The sequence below is a fragment of the Notechis scutatus genome, chromosome 4 (genome assembly GCF_049901735.1).
Source record: "Notechis scutatus isolate UNSWTSFEM ecotype Mainland chromosome 4, rNotScu1.2, whole genome shotgun sequence".
In the NCBI taxonomy this organism is placed as follows: domain Eukaryota; kingdom Metazoa; phylum Chordata; class Lepidosauria; order Squamata; family Elapidae; genus Notechis; species Notechis scutatus.
This window is the reverse complement of record NC_142012.1, coordinates 118,435,100-118,454,468: the sequence shown is the minus strand read 5'-3', so window position 1 is coordinate 118,454,468 and position 19,369 is coordinate 118,435,100. Positions and strand designations below refer to the sequence as shown.

Sequence of the window (19,369 nt, the reverse complement as noted above, 5' to 3'; positions counted from 1 at the left end):
AATGCATACAAGATGGGTAAATAAAACATTGTAGCGGTAAACGTCTGTGACCTAATCTAAGAAAACATCTTTGAGAGGACACTTGTTGGAAACTGAATAATTGACCTTACAGAACTATTTTAGTGATTATTGAGATATAGTGTGTGCAAAAAGTCTGAATACTTGAAGATACTTTAAAAATACAAAATAGTCTGATAATCGCATTATTCATGTTTATTTTTTGAGGAAATACCATTGCATTCTCGTCCTACCCTATAAAATATGTGGAACCAAACAATATGTAAAGGTTAAACATTCTTATACAAATATTCCAAAAGTTAAAAAAAAAAAAGCAAAATACATTTGCCCAAAGAGATCTATATGTGTTTTCATATAACAATCAACAGGGATAAGTTACCATCAGAAACAATCATTCCAGCTTCCAGAGGTTCATCTGCAAATGTTTTGTAGCTAATGCCACATGGACCTTCGTGGACATTGAGAAAGGCACCAACTCCATGACCTGTACCATGCAAGTAATCTAAGCCTTGATCCCACAATGCAGAGCGAGCAAAGGAATCCAGGAGATGACCTATATATCAAAACAGAAGTTACCAAGATACAAATATAACAACTCCAAACTATCCCTTTTTTTTAATTATATTTTTATGCTATAATCAAGAAGAGTGTAATAGGAAATGGTTTGGGAAACATTTTGTTTCTCCTCTGGGACCTGCTGATCTGGCCGTTATGTCTACTGATTTTTCCATAAATTAATTATCTAAAGTAATTAGTGATGATTTTTTCCTATGTTAATTACCTGAACAGAAAATATTTTTTTATACTCTGAATTTAATATCAGAGATGAAAGATGGCCATACCATGTCACCAATTATTTCTAATTTAAAGAATTGAATTTGGAAAACTTGCCAGAATAATCCAGAGGAGAAATTAAATATGGTGGAATTCTTAGAAGTTCCAATCCTACAATAGGAATTGGCCATTGGTACAAAATAACAAAGACAAAAGTTTACTTCATTAAATTGTGAACTCTAAAATACTGAAAGTACAACACACAATGTACACACCAGCTAAAAGCTTCCATAACAATCTGGTGAGATGTTATTGTTTATAAACCCTAGTTCACATTTTAATGCAGTCAATTAATTCTGGCATAGAAAAAATATTGTTTATGGCTTAATACAATGAGTGCATCATCAGATTCAACAGGGGACCCAATGTCACCAAGTGAATCATTGACAGCTGAGCCACTCAAAACCATTCAGGATTTTAACTAAACTCTACTAACACAGTCTACACTTTCAGTCTCTTAGACCCAATGCCCTAAATATCTCCTTCCAGATCCAATTAATGAAAATGACATCACTACAGCTGCTGATGATCACTTTAATAGACAACACTGAATTTTTTTAAAAAAATCCTAACCTTTGGTTCCATTAGGAAATATGGCTGCACTGACTGCTATGTGGCCCTTCAGGACATAGGTAAAACACTCCTGCAAAGAAAGAAAACACAGTAAACAAAGCAAATAAAAACAAATGTCTAATCATTTGTGGCCCGGACCATTTAGATACTGGTCTGATATCATTCTGGACTGATATCTGTCAATATATTTCAAGTTGCAGTTACTTTTGAAAGATAATAAAGAGCAGTATAATCCACAAATTTCTTTACAACTAATAGGGATGGAGGCTGTAGGCTAAAAGATCCAGCTTTCATATAATCAGTCTTTACATGGACTTACCATAAATGTTCTCCTTGGCTCTGTTATATATTTGTATTAAGAATTTCTGTCATTGACCGGAAGAAAGTTATTAAGCTATACTAGTACTTCTAAATTTTAGAGATGTGAAGAATGATGCATCGATTTATGAAGTGGGTGACTAATGCCAATGTATCTTTCAGTGAATTGAGGATGCAGAGAGAATGAATGAGGTACATATTGCAAAGGAGGAAGGGGGAAACCAAGGTAGTTATGATTAGTTGGAGTTGATGAGTTCCTCAAAGAGAAATTGAAAGTTTAAGGTGCTATATAGATGAGGAGAAAACAAGGATAAGGAGAAAGCAAGTCGCTAAAAAGATACAGAGCTATAATAAATTAAGTGTGTATAAACTAGTTTTAGATGTATTTCTTCTTGTTACCTTCCTTCAACTTTCTTTACTGACTATGTACTCTTTTTCTTGATTTGTATAATGTTGCTTACACCAAAAGAATAGCATTTTATGTATTAACTTAAAAATAAAAAAACAGGATAGGATTTTTTAATTAGAAAAACGAAGCCCTATATAACTTGCTGCATGTCTTCAAAGTAGGTGCAAAAATAATTGGCTTAATAACTATTGGAAAGGAGGAAAAAACTGGAAACAAGTTAATTTATGTAGATTTTGTTTTTGGATCATTATTTTTCCCCAACACTAAAGTTATATTGTTGAAAAAATAGAATTTTCTCTTCATCTTCAGTTATTTGTCCAAAGATTTGAGTTAACTTCAAAAGAAATCATGGACCAATTGCATTGACAAGATCAATAAAATGAAACTGATCAAAATAAAAAGTAAATTGTAATGACCTATGGATAAAAACTATGTACAGCTTATATTCAGTGATGCTGCAGAAGATAGGATAATAAACACACCAGCTGGGCAACACAATAACTGGGGATCTATGAATCTACTACTGACATAGTCACCCAATCAACTGGGCTGTTTGAAAAAAGGTACAGTACACTTTGAGGATACATGGTATATGAACTAGCTAGCGATAGGAAGACTTGGGAGTGCACAAGATGCCATCTTAATTCTATTGAGTTACTTGTTTGCTGTTTTCCTAGTTTAATGGTTTCTATTCTCATACATCTTTCAAAGAATCGTTCCTTCCTTGTGGAACCTGGCGTCCATGAGGGTGGGTGGCCTTGGATCCTAAGGTTGGATATCTTACCTATAACATTTAAGGGACAATTCATATAATCAGATTTGATTTTCAGATAGTTCCCTGCATTAAATGAATGCAATGTAGCAAATGATGTAGCCTAGAATGTTTACTAATTAAAAGCTGCTGGAGAGAGGCAATTAGGGGGAAAAATATTTTGTATACCTTCTCATACATTGATGGGGTACCAAAATGCATAGTCCTTGTCACATCTGTAGTTCCATCCCTTCAAAAGAAAAAGAACAAAAAGAACTTCTAAAAAAGATGTTTCCAATATTATAAGATTAAAAACCAGGTTCAAACTCTAATAACTAATAACACAGTGAAGGAAGAATGTATTTTGTGAATGTTTAATAGAATGAATAAGATTCCGTAAGAATAGCCACTGTTTGCCCTGATCACTTATAAGAGGCCTTTTCATTACTGAGAAGTAGTGCTATACAATGAAATTATTTCATAGACACTCAAAGACCACTGACTCTCCTTCAGCATTTTAGAGTTTGAATAAGATTATTCATAAAAGAACTCTGTGCAAAAGCTCTGGAAACTAAAATATAGCAATTGTCTACCAAACGGCAGAATGAACAAATAATCAATAGATACTGTCTTGCTGATATCATGCTTATTTTTTCTACTTTGCATTACTATTATTAACTCTATATGTTTTTTTTTCATATGGCTATGTTCTGAAGCATAATAATTGGGCTTTGTTACCTGTCATGCACCTGGTTCAGGCAACATGCTAAACTGTATAACAGGCATTACAGACAACAAAGAATGGGTTTTTGAAATATACTAAGCAAAAACAAACAAATAGCATTAGGGCTTAGCATAATATGCAAATCTAGTCAATATACTTGAATTATTTTGATTTATAATTTGGAATCTGCCTGGCAGACCTTCAAGGCAGCATAAAATGTAAACACGAAAGGTGGAATAGCAAGATAGAAAAAATGAACTGCAGCAGTATTGATTTTTAACACATATTAGCATATGTTCTTCAAACTCCTAAATTACAACGTTTCTTCAAAATTCTGAGATGCCCTACAGGTTCACAAATATTTCAGCTACAAGATGATACTGAAAAATGTTTGAAATTAATTTTAAACACATTTTAAAAATTAAATACTACAACTTCCAAAAATTTGGTTTCCTCCCCCTATAAATTGGTATGCTCAAAAGCTCCTTCTCAGTAGTTTGACAGGATACTAGAGCAAAAGAAAAAAAAGAAAAAAGAAAGGAAATTCTATTCTAACCAATCTATTGCATAGCCCTTTGGCCTTTCTGGCATTGGCATCTCTCCTGCTCTCTGCCTATGGAACATTTCTGTCTGGAAAGCTGTCAGCATGTTTTTGTTGTTAGCCCAAAGCTGTTCAGAATGTTTAGCAGCAAAAGACTTGGCTTCAAAAAGTACTGAATGGTCTAAGTTCTTCCTAGTTCTGCAACGCACACAAGGATGTCTCTTTATGTAAGACTATAACAGTATTTCAGAATAGTTACACAATTTGGCACTTAAGAAAGTAAAAGATATACAGTAAATTGCCTTATATTGAACCAATCAACATTGGAGAAACAAATCATGTTAACAAAGCATAAAGTGGGTGGGAAACTTAGGGGTCTGTGCTTTTATATCAAATCAAATCAATCAGAGATAAGTCCTACACATTTAGGTTGAGATCTACTTAAATGTGTAGGACTTATCTCTGATTGATTTGATTTGATTAAGTTTATTAATTGCACTTGATTCCATTTCAAAAATCAACTACTCAAATACAAAAGTTTAAAGGAATTCCACCAAATTCAATTTGGAAATTTAATCAAAATTATCAGTCCGGTTTCGCCAGGCTTCAGAGGCGGCGGGGTTTCGCGATCTCTGCGATCCCCGCCGCGCTAGCCGTTCTTGGTTCCTCCGACCCAGACGGGTCTGGAGGATAAGGTTGCCCCGTAGAGGCAACCGAAGACAGGGAGGATCCGGACAGGGGGTTGGGGTGTTCGCAGATCCCTTCCCCACCCGGCACAACCTCCTTTTCTCAAGTCGGTCCAGCGGCGGTCAGCAATGGCCGCCACAAAGAAGCCAGCAGCCGGACAAGATCGTGCTGGAGGAAGAAGGAGAAAGTTTTGAAGCGAAAGTTTTTTGGCTGAACTGGGACTAGAAGATACATTTAATACCCTGAAATCTAAGATTTGGTTTTTGTTTTTTTGTTTTTGAAAGATACTTTGTTTCCAGAAGAGATTTGCAAGCGGCGAGTGAAAGTGTTTAAAGTGAAAGTTTACTCTCCTTCCACATGGAATTAACAAATGAATACTGAAACTCCTACTATTTTACAAAAGGTAAAAATTTAAAGCTTCTTGTTATAAATGGGAAGGGAGAGGACAAAAGGAAAATTTATATTAAGATTTTGTTGAAGGAGATGCCTGGAAGATTTTGGAGATTGGAAGTTACTGTAATAAGAATTTAAAATACAGATTGGCTTTTTTTTTCTCCCTTTGCAACTGATATTAACCCAGGAAGAAGGGAAGAACTTTGTGCTTTGTTTGGATTGTTTGATGACTTTGGGACTTTGGGAATTGTTTTAAGCTTGGAAATATCTTTGGCTGTTTTAAGAAGAAGAAGAAGAGGATTTACAATGACTTTATCTGCTGATGAACTGAGAGAGAAATATGGCAAAATAAAGAAAGACGATGTGGGAGAAATTTTTTGCTTTTTAGAAATGGCGCTTGCTACTTATCAGCAAATACAACAAATGATGGAAGAAGAAGAAGAAGAAGCCATCTTTAACGAACCCACAGAGTTGATTAAGAAAGGAAGGAGAAAGAGAGGGGGGAAAAAGGATATAAGGCTTAAAAAATATCTAAGAAAGTGAAAAATAAGATGCAAAATCAATACAAGGCTAGAAAGCAAAAGGAAAGAGAAATACAACAGAGAGGGGAAGTTAAGGGGGGTAAAAAGACCAGATGGGATAAGACAGGGAGGAAGAAGGGGGGGAAAGGCCACAAGGGTATGAAACAAGATGCGAAAAAGAAATTGTTTTTTAGGGATAAAGGGTAATATAATTTTGTTTTAAAAGGATTCTGCAAGGTACATAAGATAGTATTGTAGTATTTGTATTAGAAATAGAAAATTATAATTTTATAAGACTTGAGTAAACACTAAAATATTAAAGGTTTAATAATGGTAGAATTTAAGATTTAATAAAATATTAAAAGGAAGGTTTAAAATACTTAGTTTAAATATAGATTTTAATTGACTATTGTGTGGGTGTTAGTATGAATATATTATTGTAATATTTGTTTTTGAAATAGATAATTGGAATGTTATGAGATTTAATGTTTAATTATATATTTAATTATGTTATGGATTTACTATTTTCTTTTTGTAAGTAGTATGTACTAAGCAGAATCAGATAGGGAACTTGGTGTTACCTTAAATGTTAATTTAGAGGTGCGATGGAAAGGCATCATACTTTGATTTGTGATTTCAGGAGAAAGTCTTTTATTTTATTATGGGGAATGAGATAAATAGACAATTGGAAAAGAATGGACAAAGGATAGAAATATAATGATTTAAATTAAGATAATAAACAAAATAGAATTAAGAAGAGTGGAAAGAGGGGAGAAGTTATAAAGAAGACACAGAATGGTAATTAAGATAGGTAATGGTATATAAGATGAATATGAATTTAATTGAAGTCCATACAAAGAGAGGTAATCCGGGGCCAAGCTACTTTTTTGAAAAAGAAGTTTTACTTTATGTGTTTTGTGTGTGTATGTTTATGTGAGATTTAATAAAACCTTGGAGGAAAGCGGGAGGAGAATAATTGCAAACAAGACAGAGGGAAATATGAATAGGATGACTAAATTTAAAGAGAAGAAATGAGAGTGTTAAAAGATATTTAAGTAGAAATGGGATATATTAAAATCACACTGTATAAAATAATGTATTATCTGCCTTGTAAAAATTTATAAGGGAAAGAGGTTTAATGTCTACAAGGTTTATGTTTTGTTTGTCTTTAAAAACTAATAAAATTTGTTTCAAAAAAAAAAAAAATTATCAGTCCAGATTCAAAAATTATGAGCAACTTAATAAGATTCCAAAGCCAGAAGAATCTAAGTACAATTCTGATCATCTATAGTGGTAGGGATGTGTATAACAATCACCAATACCCAACAAAGTAGAAAGCAAATATTAAATTTCTTCAGAATGTATTGGGTTTTGGCAAATAATAAAAAAGAAGTGGATGCAAAAACAAAGTCTGTATCCAGTGGGAGAAATTTTCAAAGTTCAGCTAATACTACTGTTTTATCTACTTGCTGGATTATTCCTAGAAATAATACAATTTTTCCTTAGTCTTTATTTAGAAGATTGGCCTTGTAAAAATAATCCTTTCATCTGTATAATTCCTCAGAAGCTTTTACTAATGTGGTATGTGCTGAACAGCAGTTCTAAGATTACAATCCACAAATCCAATGCAGATTCTGAGGACTGTTACCAACCTATTTGGCAAGTAAGATGTTAGGAAGGCTGTTTTATAGGTTATACACACTTCAGCAGAAAATGTGTGGACTTAAATTATTTCAGTCCACTTACGACTTCATCAACATTGATGGACATTAGACTGAAGTAAGAATTTTTTCCAAGTTGGCTATATTCAGAGTTCCAGGCACTCTATCCTACTCCCGTTATGACTTGACCTGAAGTCCTTCCATTAACTTTGCAACCTCAGCTAGTTCAGTTCGGCTGTCCTTATAGCTTGGAAAATATTACGGATGGCTAACTCGTTGTTCTCCAGTGGCTGCTTCTCTTTGTAAATCTGAAGGAACCAATAATTAGACTGTCTGAGAAGAGAAAGACCCCATTATATGTCTTATCAAAGAACATTCACATTCAAAGGCCCGCTAAGAATGTTGGCAAGCAAACATGCCAAAATTCTGAACAAACAATTTTCTCCTGAAGAACAGGTCAGGTCTGCAATATTCTTCAAACTTGAGTAAAACAGGTTTAATCTTTATTAAATCTTTCCAAAATACTCAGAATCAGAATAGAGCTGGAAGGGACCTTGGAGGTCTTCTAGTCCAGCCCCCTGCTCAAGCAGGAGATCCAATACCATTTCAGACAAGTGACTGTCCAATCTCTTCTTAAAAACCTCCAGTGATGAAGTACCCACAATGTCTGAAAGCAAGCTAAGAGAGTAGGCTACAATTCAAGTCATCCCCAGCTCATTCTGTCATGAGCTCAGTAAGCAGCCTTGGGAATGTTGTTTTCTTACCATCTCAATTTCCCATATGCAGTAACAAAAAGATTGCTTTTTGCAGGATTACTGCTAGAAGACTGATGTTAAATACACTGAATGCTGAAATGCTACAAAAACATTCTGAGCCATAGTGGCACAGTGGTTAGAATGCAGGATTGCCAGCTAATTCTGCCGACTGCCAGCAGTTTGATCCTGACAGGCTCAAGGCTGACTCAGCCTTCCATCTTTCTGAGGTCAGTAAAATGTGGACCTAGATTGTTGGCACAATATGCTGACTGTAAATGGCTTAGAGTGAGCTATAAATCACTGTGAAGTGGTATATAAGTAAGTGCTAGTGCTATTCTAGCCTTTAATACATCCTTAACAAATTTATATTTCTCCATCAAACTAATGTCATTGAAACTTGGTTAGGTTAGGTTAGGTTAGGTTAGGTTAGGTTAGGTTAGGTTAGGTTAGGTTATGAATTAAGGTCCTCTGAATTACAACATCTAGACATGAAGCAAATCCTATTTCAAACTTGATCCATCATAAGGAAAACAAAGGTAACATAAAAACAAATTTTAATTTAATAAGGCTGCCATAAACTTCAATAAAAATTTATCCTGTCTGCGAAGTTTGATTATGTCTTTCATTAAAATATGTCAGCTGTTTCTCTTCCATTTATCGCCTCATTCTACCTCTTAAACATCCCTTAAGCTAAACTTAAGCAAATAATGTTATTCTGATGTTTTGCACACTACAATGTTTTATTATTCTTATTTGTAGGAAACATATGTTCAGAAAAAAATAGTCTCTGAAATTGCATCAATTTAGCAACATTCTAGTAATGGCAAACATCAACATTTGCATTCTGACAAAAACTATACTAAAATATTAATTGCCCAGCCATTGGAATTCAAGTCCAGCATCTATACAAAGAAGAAGTCATAATGGAATAGAAGATTAAATAAATGAATTGCTCATCCCCCCCAAAAAAAAAAACAAAAACCTTTCCCAACCCTTGTCAGAATAACAATAATTGGACATTATTTTTTCACTATGTTTCTTTAGAACAAATCTGAGATTATTTAAAGAGTTAATGCAGATCAGAAAAGGGACTTAATATTGTAACAGGTTTATTGGCTTGAAATAGAAACATAAGCTGTAGGAATAATAACCCACTTACTTGTATTGAGCACCAGAATCCAAGAGATAGATCTCATTCAAGGACAAAGTTCTATTTGTTTCAGGGGAAGGCCTATTCAATAATAACAATACAAATTTAATATTTCAACATCCTGTTTCAGGAATACGGTTTGTGAAAGTTATTGCTTAAATTATACAGTTAGATGATTAACTTGCTTAATAATAACACATTTGGTTGGTCTGTTACATATAATATCAGTAGCCTGGGTATCTATAAAGTTCATGTATAACCAAGACCTGGATGGCTTGGAGGGGCTGTTCTCTCTCAGAAACCTGAGCTCAGAAATCCAAAGCTCAGGGCAGAGCTGGTACAGTAGCTACTATCATCCAGTACACACCTGTTTCCTTGAGGAAGAAATTTTTCCTGCTGATGTTAAATAAGATAGTGGTTAATATCATCCTCAAGAAGCCATCACTGAACTTAACCACACTGGAAACTTCTATCCTGTCTCCAACTTTTTCTTTTGGGGAAAGATAGTTGATAAAATGGTTGCCCTACAGCATCAGGGGACCCTGGAAGAAGGAATTTATCTGAACTCCCTTTAGTCAGGTTTCAGAACTTTCTTATTAAACAGCATTGACTGCTCTTGTGAATAACGTCTAGCCGAAGCAGGATGGGTCTGGTACATCTATCCTGTTCTCCTTGATCTCTTCCCTATCAAAGTTCAGTTGTAGACAACCAAATGAGGTTATGGATGCTGAGGGGGCCAAAAGGGAAACTGCAGGCTTTAGGTCAACTCTTAACAAGACTGAGTGGCATTGAATTTGAAGGTCCTTAGATCTGGTGATTCTTCACTTGCTCCACCCAAATGGAAAAGGTCACAGTTTGGGATTCCTCCTTGACTTATTCTTACAGGAACGCATGGAATGTGTCTAGGAGAGTTTTATAATTCTTCTTTGGCACTAATTACATCATTTTCTGAACTAAGAGGCACTAGTCAATCAATCACAGCTTGGTCACCTCCTAAATAAATTTGTCTGTTTCCCAAGTAAACTGAACAAGAAATACAATCAAGTGACCTAATTCCATTTTATTCTCAGGCTACAATAAAGAGAATCTTACATCTTAAAATTCAAATCTCCTGCCATCATTTTTAACAGTTTTAATATTAAGGCATATCCTTTTAAAGCAGGGCTGTCAAACTCGCAGCTTAAGGGCCGGATGCGTCATACACTGGCCATGTCCATGCCCAGTTTAGCGAAAGGGGAGGAAAGTTCAGTTATGTCACATACGCCACCATGATGATGCGAGTCATCATCATACGCCGCCACGATGATGCGAGTGTGACATCCATGTTTCAAAGTTTCTTTCTTTGCCCATTGAGCATTGAGAACTCCTTATCTTTTTATCTGATAAGTTCCTAGACAGTGTCTTTTCCCCTTGTCCCTCAAAGACATTCCCACATATCATTACAGAATTATTGCAAGGCTGTCCACATATGGCTGCTCTTGAACAACATCTGGAAGCTTTAGCTGATCCAGAATGCAATGGTGTGGGCAGCTATGGACTCACTTTGATGTATTCATATTATACCTCCTGCACTGCACTGCACTACACTGCACTGCACTGACTCCCAATATGCTTTTGGGTCAACTCAAGGTAGTATTATCATCTACATAGTCTTTTGCAGCCTGAAGCAAGATTATTAGTGCGATGTTTGTTTGTTTGTAAAATTTATTACCTACACGGTAACGCTCCCTGATCATTTCTACCTATCCCCTTCGATCAGAAGGAAAGATATTCTGCAGGTTTCTTCTACTGGAAGAATATAATCTTGTGGAACCAAAAAGTGAGATTCTTCTGTCAAGGCACTTGTCCTTCAGAACATCTTATCTCCCAAGATTAGATTAGCCTTGACTCTGTCAGCCTCCCAAAGAGCTTTAAAGATTTGGAATTGTTCCCAGACACTGGATTAAGGCTAGCTGGACCCTTGTGGGATGTTCATAGTTTATCAGATGTGGGGGTTTTTTATCTCAGCACTTATTATAGATTTTCTATATTTTTTATTTAGTTATTATTTTGTATAGTGTTTTTATATGTTGTTAAGCTACCCAGAGTCGCTATGATGAGATGGAAGATGGAAGGCTATAAACATCAACATAAATATTGGCAATTTAATTCCTTGGATTGAACTATCATGTAATGCATTGTATTTATATACTTTCAAAAAAATAGGTAAATGTGGAGTAAGCTGCCTAGATATGGCAACTCCTTTTCCTTCATCATTAACCATCATTTAAATCAATTTTAGTTTCTATTCTAAAGCAAGCACTCTGACCAAAATTCAGTTGTTCACCAAAGCTATTTTTAAATCTTCTTTTAAAAGGGCAAATTCTAAGTCATGCAGTCCTTGGCAACAGGGATAAGCCTTTCCTCACATTTTGGACATCTATAGCAACAATCACAAGCATTCCATTTTAACAGTTTCTCAGTAATAATTATGAACACACAAATAGGCAGCACAGAAAGCAATCTTAGAGCTGGCTTCTACTTCTGGCTGATCGTGGCACTGGTCACATTCTTCTTTGTTGCTTCTCCCACACACAGGTATAAAGAAAACTCAAGACAGTATGAAGATTCTAATTCTCTAATACCTATGTAAATTAAATTGCCAGAAGTCTAAAATAATTCTATCACCAATGGAGATTATCATTTCAGGTCTAAGAAGTGACATATTTGATGAATTGAAATGCAAAGAAAAGGTTTGCTCATCACAATTCAGTTATAGTAATCAATTTATCCCTTAATTTGAATTAAGCTGTTAGATAGCATCATGCTAAATGTCTTTTTGGTTATATAATCAACAGTTAAGTGTAAGACTTTTATTGCTCTTACTTGTAGTGAATGATAGCACCATTTGGGCCTGTACTTGAAATGGTAGCAAAGCTCAAGTCAACAAAGTTCTCTTGCTGCCTGAAAAAGACATACATTTCATTAAGAAAAACCAAATCACTGGAAAAGGCTGATTCTTCCTAGCCATATTTCCTTCAACTGCCTCTTCTGCACTCTATTTGCCTATTCTTTTTTGCTCTTTTGTCATTCCCACTTAGCTGGGTGAGATTTGAAATGCTAAGGACTATTATAGGGAGAAGGTACGCAACTCTGAATACTAAGAAACAAAGGCCAACCAAAGTCTTCATCTTTCACTGCTCCAGTTCAGTGAAGTGATGTGGAATCTTGGAGATGTGGAACTGAACCACTTAGTTATGCAAGCCAGGACTTGTTCAGTTTATTCTAGAACAATGGTTCTCAACCTGTGGTCCATGAATCCCTGGGAGGGACTATGATGTCTTCACAGACGGTCTGCAAAGGATTGAAGAAATGTTATGATTTAAATCTTGAGTTAAGCCTTGGGGTCTGTGGCCACAAAAGGTATTTAAAGCGGATCCATGGTGAAGAAAAGTTTGAGAACCACTGCTCTAGATTAATGATAGGTAGGAAATCAACCAAAGTGTGGAAAACTGAAAGGGAAGGGGAATTAGGTGCTAGACTAATGGTCCCTTTAGGGTCTCCCTCCACTAACAACATTTAAGTGTTAGCTGGAGTGCTTCAGAATAGGTTATATATCCAAGTTTATTAATTTTGTCTTAAAAGTAGAGTTGAGTTTACAATCCTCAAAACACTGTAATTTCTAAAATAAAAATGGCTAAAATTTTGAAAGACCACCAAATGGTACAATATATCTGCTCTCACATGAAAGCTTAAGAGATTTCATGACTTATTTTTAAAAGAACACTTGCATTTTTTGGCATATGCAAATGTTTTCATTTTTAGCAAGTGAAATCATCTAACAGTCCCTGCCATCTCTACAGTTTGCTGAACCCATGACATCCCACGTTACTCTTTTTTCTTACCTACGAAATTCCTCTGCTTTATCTGATGCTATGATTTCCGTAATGTTGCCTTTGGGAACCTGGCAAGCATCAGACAAATTTGTATTAAATCAATAAAATAGCATATCCTCAATCATACTTTTTAAAAATTTTCTGCATACCTAATTTTTTTCCTTTTTTTTTAGAATTTTATTTTTATTTTTACTATATAAAGAAAGAGCAACAGTTTCAATGTCTATATGAACAGAGTATTTTCCAGTCACAATCAATTTGAGCAATAGTCATCATCATAACAGTAACAATGTTCATTAGCAGTAATCATATAATAGTATTTTCACAACATAACATTAATACTTGTCAGTACTAAATCATATGAATAATTAACATATCAAAATATACTCTCATAGTAAAATTAATCCTTCTCTTATCATTTTAAATGTTCTAACTTCTGTTTCTGTGCATACCTACATTTTTTCTAACATGCCATGGTTACCAGACTTTGGTATTTTCTCAACTCTTAACATCTACATAGCTGGATATAAAGACTAGAAGTGTCACCCAGCAGTTAAGAGTGAGGTAGCATCAATTTGCAGGTGATACCCAGTACCTTCACTCTGTGCCAAGTGGAAGATGACAGAACACACAATGCCTGAAGACCTTCAGGATATGAATGGGAAGAAACAGGCACAGCCTCAACCCAAACAAGACAGAATGGCTACTTATTAAGAAGCTTACTGATTGCAGGATAATAGGTTGTGCTCCCCCAGAGAATGAAGGCCCATAATTTGATGGCCATTCTGGACTCATATTACACGAAAGGCCTGCATAGTTCAAGGTTGGCTATATTTTTCCTAGATCCATGATGCTGTTATGCTATTCATTTAAGTGTTCACTCCAAGTAATGCCCCTCTCATAACAAAAGTCCGTAAAACTGTACCTCCTTCTCCAGCCAATTAAATAGTTCACACAATGCAACAGCATCTTTAATCTGTCATTAAAAGAAGAAACAAAACAGTTAAAAGCGTAGAAGAATTTGGAAGAATCGATCCAGTGGTTAACATATATGTTTCAGCAGTCAATTGCAATGAAAGCAATTCTTCTCATTATTTCAGCTTTTTGCACAGAAGGATGTTGCTTTAGGAAATTGGGAATATCACTTACATGAGCTTTCCTCATGCCTTCAGCTTCCGTCATATTCTTTACAGCTTTTGCTATGCAGATGGGAGTGTAGGGGGTGAGGTAGCGGTGATCCTGAAACATGGACAAAACGAAAAAAAGCAGAGTTTGATCAGGCCTCTAAGTACTTAATGGTTCAGGTGTGGCATGGCATGGTCACTGCAATAAGCTACATTTTCTTCAATATCATATATGTGCTTGGATCATAATCTGGTAATTTATTCATTCCCAGACTCTATCTGTTTTGCAAATCCTTCTTGACCAGAACTCAGAGCATTAAAATGCTAAAAGATAAGAAACAAAAGATGGAGCTATTAAAGTATTTTGGCTCATTTTTCTCCCATGTGTGAGAGACAGCAGAATAAGCAGCAATATTGTAAACAGCAGAATAAGCAGCAATATTAAGGCTTGAAATTGAGGGACATAATCTGGGAATAAATATTTAACCAAAAATTTAAATCCCCTAGGTCAGAAAAACTGCATAATAGATTGCTGAAGAAATTTCCTAATGGCCTTGCCAAACCTTTATGTATCATCTGCAGAGAATACTAGATAACTGGGTGGCAACTAGAAGAAAACAAATTTTGTCCCTATATTCAATGAGGGGAAAAGGAAACTCTAAGGTACACCAGCATGGATTAATCAAGGAAGACTACCAGATCAGTCTTATCTCATTCTTTTCTTCAAAAAGTAAGGCAACTTTGTTGAACATCTAAATATAAATTCATTTCAGGAAGGCATTAAATACAGTTGTCCATGATGTTCTGATTAGCAAACTAGTTAAATGTGTCACTTAATTAACTGTAAGGATTGAAATTAAGAATAAACAGGTTCACACCTTGATCACATAACATTTTTTGTATTAGTGACTTAATGAAAAAGTGGAGGGGATGCTTCTTCTATCTGCAGATGATAACAGTTGGGTAAAACAGATGAGGGAAATCAAAATGATCTTCATAGATTAAAGAAAAGGGCTGAAGTTAAGAAAAAGACATTTAAGCGAGACAAATGCAAAAGTCCTGATTTAAGAAATCAAGTGCACCAAGAATACGGAACTTGATTAGTGTATTTGTAAAAAGGGTTTTGGAAGACTCATTGTAAACTGAAAATGAGTCAGTGGTAAGATATGGCAACAAAAACATACAAATGCAATTTTAGACTGCTGAGTTTCCTTCTTATCAGAATTGTAAAATAAATATTTGATTTCTACAGCCTGATCCAAGACTCTCTCTGTGCCTCTCTCTTTCTCTCTGTCTCTCTCATTCTCTCTCGCTGTCTGTATGAATGTATGTATGTCTCTCTCTCTCTCTCTCCCTCCCTCCCTCTCCCTCAGATGCATCTACCTGTTTTTTTTCTAATCCAACACACTTCTTGAATAAATTCTTTTAACATACTAGTCATTTCATCCATCCAGAAAGCATTAGCAGCTTCCAAGATCTTGGCTTCAGACATAAATTGCCTGTTAGCATGTACACACCTTGGGGATGGCCTGAATTAGAGCATAGCTGGCTTTATCACTGAGCCAAATTTTCTCATGTGGAGACAGAGTCTCACAAATTGATTTCATAACATTTAGGATGGAATCGTATGGCAGCACTTGAATGTGCAATTCGGGGTCCTGAGCAGAATCCAGAAACAGATGCTCTCTCACATGTGTGTCTACTAAGCGATTGCCATCAATAAACAACCTAAAAGAGAAGAGTGGGGAAAAAAGCAAAAGATGACCTTTCTGGGATAACCTGCACCTTTAATAAAGGGGAGACAACTGTGTTTTTACATTTACAGTATGTAGGGTAACTGGGAAAGATTTAAAGAGCTTGATATCATTTATTGATAAATTACTACAATGTCTTTAAGATAATACTTCTCAGAAAAGTAAATTTAAGCAATATTACATAGGGATGATATCTAAATCAGATTCTATTCAGGGTACAGTTTACTGTTATTCAAACTCTGATACAATACATAACATTCTGTTCAATTCTCCCTAAAGCACTTTTTAAACTCAAATAACAATATAATGCCATCTGGTAATTTTAATACAATGTTTCTACATAAACAATGTATGACTAAAAAGTGATGAAATCTATCAGTTGCTGGATAATAGCAACAGCACTTAGACTTATATACCATTTCAGAATGTTTTACAGCCCTCTCTAAGTGGTTTACAGTGTCAGCATATTTTCCCCAACAATATGGGTCCTCATTTCATCAACCTCAGAAGGATGGAAGGCTGAGTCAACCTTGAGCCAGTTAGGATCAAACTCCTGGCACTGGGCAGAGTTTCCCTGCATTCTAACCACTGCACCACCATGGCTCATAATGTTACCGTTAATGAAATCTAAGACAAACATGAAGCAGAAATTATCACAGGAAATCAATCAAGAGCTTCAAAAAATAAAATAAAATTGCTTCATGGGCTTTTAACGCATCATATATTACAGCCATTAATGCTGATTTGGAAATACATATACTTAATACAAATACTTTATTTTTAAAGATTTTATGTACATTAAAAATATGGCCCAGTATTAGTAAAACTAGTACGAAAATTCTTACTAGTAAGTTCTTCTTACCTGATAGTGTCTATCCCTATGATAGCATAAGCAAAGAATACTGGATTGTATTCCACATCAGACCCTCTAAGATTAAACAGCCCTGTATCACAATAAAAAGACAATGTTATAGCCTTGATTAACATTCAACCAACCTTTTAACCAACATCCTGATCCAGATAAAATTTCTGGATTCTTTCAGGGCTTCTGCCACAAGATGGCACTGTTAGGCTGCACTCCTTCTTTCAAAGTTGTGTTTGGTACAGAAAACCAAACATTTAGAATCAAAAGACAACAAATTTAGTTTTGACCTGGCCTTCGTTCTGGATCCTGATTTATAGCAGCCCACCCAAAGCCTGACCACAGCTTTAGCCCTAGAAAAGTCACTGAAGATTTGGTTTAGGCAGACAAGCAGCTTTGCAGTTAGCACTATGCATGACTCTAGAGTCTTGGAAGAGTGGCAGCTCCAAGAAAGTACCCATTATCTTCAAGAGCTAGGGCTCACCTTCTGCTGAGTTGCTTAACATTACTGGGAACTACCAGCCTCCTTTTATTCATTGTTAATGGTATTGATCAACCAATTCCTCTGATCTCTGCATTTCAAAAGGACTGCTACTGAACAGCTAGATTTTCATACTGCACTAAATCACAGTGTGGTTCTTTAGATCTGGGATGATGATGTTATGAAAAGTCAGCTGTGTGATTTATAAAGCTTGGCTTTAGACTCACTGTATTTTATAAGTCCAGCCTATTATGGGTTTTTTTCAACAAGCTGCGATTAGGCAAGCCATGGCATAAGAAAAAAAGGGAGTAATAGTCCGGACATATTGCTGGACATATTTTCACTGCCAATACCCAGAAATCACTCACTAAAGCAATAAAATAATGTTGAATGGCTCACACTGATACTCACAAGCCACATCATCCAAAGCTGTCACAACAAACCAGAGAGCCTTCCTCTCAGTCATTTTGCCCCGCAGAGCTGTAATCTTTTCTCTCCAACTGATCCCTGCAACAGACAATTGAAGTTAGAACTTCATGAAGCTGGAATTTAGACATGTGCACAACGAACAACTTCTTGCTGCAAATGGGCAGCATTAACTCTATTTCAGACCTATTTCTATGAGTTAGCAAATATTAAAGTCACAATAGTGGTTTTGAAATCTCATGCTGCCCCATTCCATTTCCTGTGCCTTTGGTCAAGATAGAATTTAAAAAGGAGCCTGCTGACCTGTTGCCTGCCAAGATGTTGGCTAAAATAAAAATCAGAAAATTTGGAAGGTTTCATGTTGGAAAACCATGTTCAGTGCTGTATCCACAAACATGTTTGGATTCCTCTTACCTGTGAAGCTAAGATCTAGCGTCATCAAAGGCTTACAAGGTCGTGGTGGCCGATCTGCCCATATGGCATCAATCAAATTAGCTTTGACTGGCACAAGAACATGGCCAGCACATTTCAGAACTTTGTTCATTCTCTTCCACTGGTCTGAAAGATGCAGAGAGAAACAATGTGTTACATATAATGCATTCCTGATATGCATATACATAATTTCCATGTAACACTACTGTTGCGCAAACTGCATTGGTTGCTAGTTTTCTTTTGGGTCCAATTCAAGGTATCAGTTATCACCTGTAAAGCCCTCCATGGCATAAAACCAGGCTACCTGAGGAACCATCTCAAACCAATGGGATTGGTCCACCCTACTTCCTTCAGCAGATAGGGCATGCTGCAGACCCCCATCCTGCCAGTTAACTGTGCTTTGCTATCCATCATCCAAAAGAAAAGTTAGTAATACTTTATAGAGTGCCCAGATTGTTGGGGGCAATATGCTGACTCTGTAAACCACTTAGAGAGTGCTGTAAAGCACTGTGAAACAGTATATAAGTCTATGTTGTATTTCTATTACTATATTACTAACTGCACACTGAACAACGTTGATTGGTGAATAGTAGATCAGGGTAAGGTGGGAAAATTTAATCCTTTACACTAAGTTGAAAGCACTGGGTCCAACTCACCAGCAGGAATAATAGAAGGATCCACTCCAACTTTGGAACCTTGAGGTAGCACGCTTACAAGCCAGTCCTCTTGAGTAGGAGTGTCTTTCAATCCTAAGGAAAGGAAACCCCAAGAGACAAGAGTGCAAACGTTAAAGCAAGACCAGTTCAAAAGAAGATGAACTGGATAGGATAATCACCTTGCTTCCTACATGGAAATCATTGCATTCTCTTGGATGGGCAAAAGAAGTCTGAGAAAGTAAAACGCAAGCCCTATTTCTGTAACATTCACATGAACTAGCAGTGTCAACATTCTGTTTAAAATAGTATGATGATGAATATTAATTTTACTTACTTTATTCTGATTTCTGCCTGCAGGCTACTCAGCATGGCAAAATCAAGAATTACACGGTGTCAACTAACAACAAATGCAACTCGTTAATTA

General features: G+C 35.8%; 1 protein-coding gene across 4 annotated transcripts in view; it reads right to left on the bottom strand.

Moving 5' to 3' along the window:
* Positions 1-19,369, bottom strand: part of XPNPEP1 (X-prolyl aminopeptidase 1) — a 36,231-nt gene that overhangs the window by 3,486 nt on the left and 13,376 nt on the right. For all 4 annotated transcript variants that reach the window (XM_087964585.1, XM_026684078.2, XM_087964586.1 and 1 more), the window contains 13 exons: positions 18,946-19,038; positions 18,272-18,415; positions 17,843-17,938; positions 16,951-17,032; positions 15,852-16,062; positions 14,360-14,449; positions 14,136-14,186; positions 13,220-13,278; positions 12,201-12,278; positions 9,345-9,416; positions 3,093-3,153; positions 1,426-1,495; positions 398-571 (listed from right to left, as the gene is read on the bottom strand). In XM_087964585.1, coding sequence (XP_087820711.1) covers positions 398-571; positions 1,426-1,495; positions 3,093-3,153; positions 9,345-9,416; positions 12,201-12,278; positions 13,220-13,278; positions 14,136-14,186; positions 14,360-14,449; positions 15,852-16,062; positions 16,951-17,032; positions 17,843-17,938; positions 18,272-18,415; positions 18,946-19,038 — 1,281 coding nt within the window. The remainder of the gene's footprint in view (positions 1-397; positions 572-1,425; positions 1,496-3,092; positions 3,154-9,344; positions 9,417-12,200; positions 12,279-13,219; positions 13,279-14,135; positions 14,187-14,359; positions 14,450-15,851; positions 16,063-16,950; positions 17,033-17,842; positions 17,939-18,271; positions 18,416-18,945; positions 19,039-19,369) is intronic.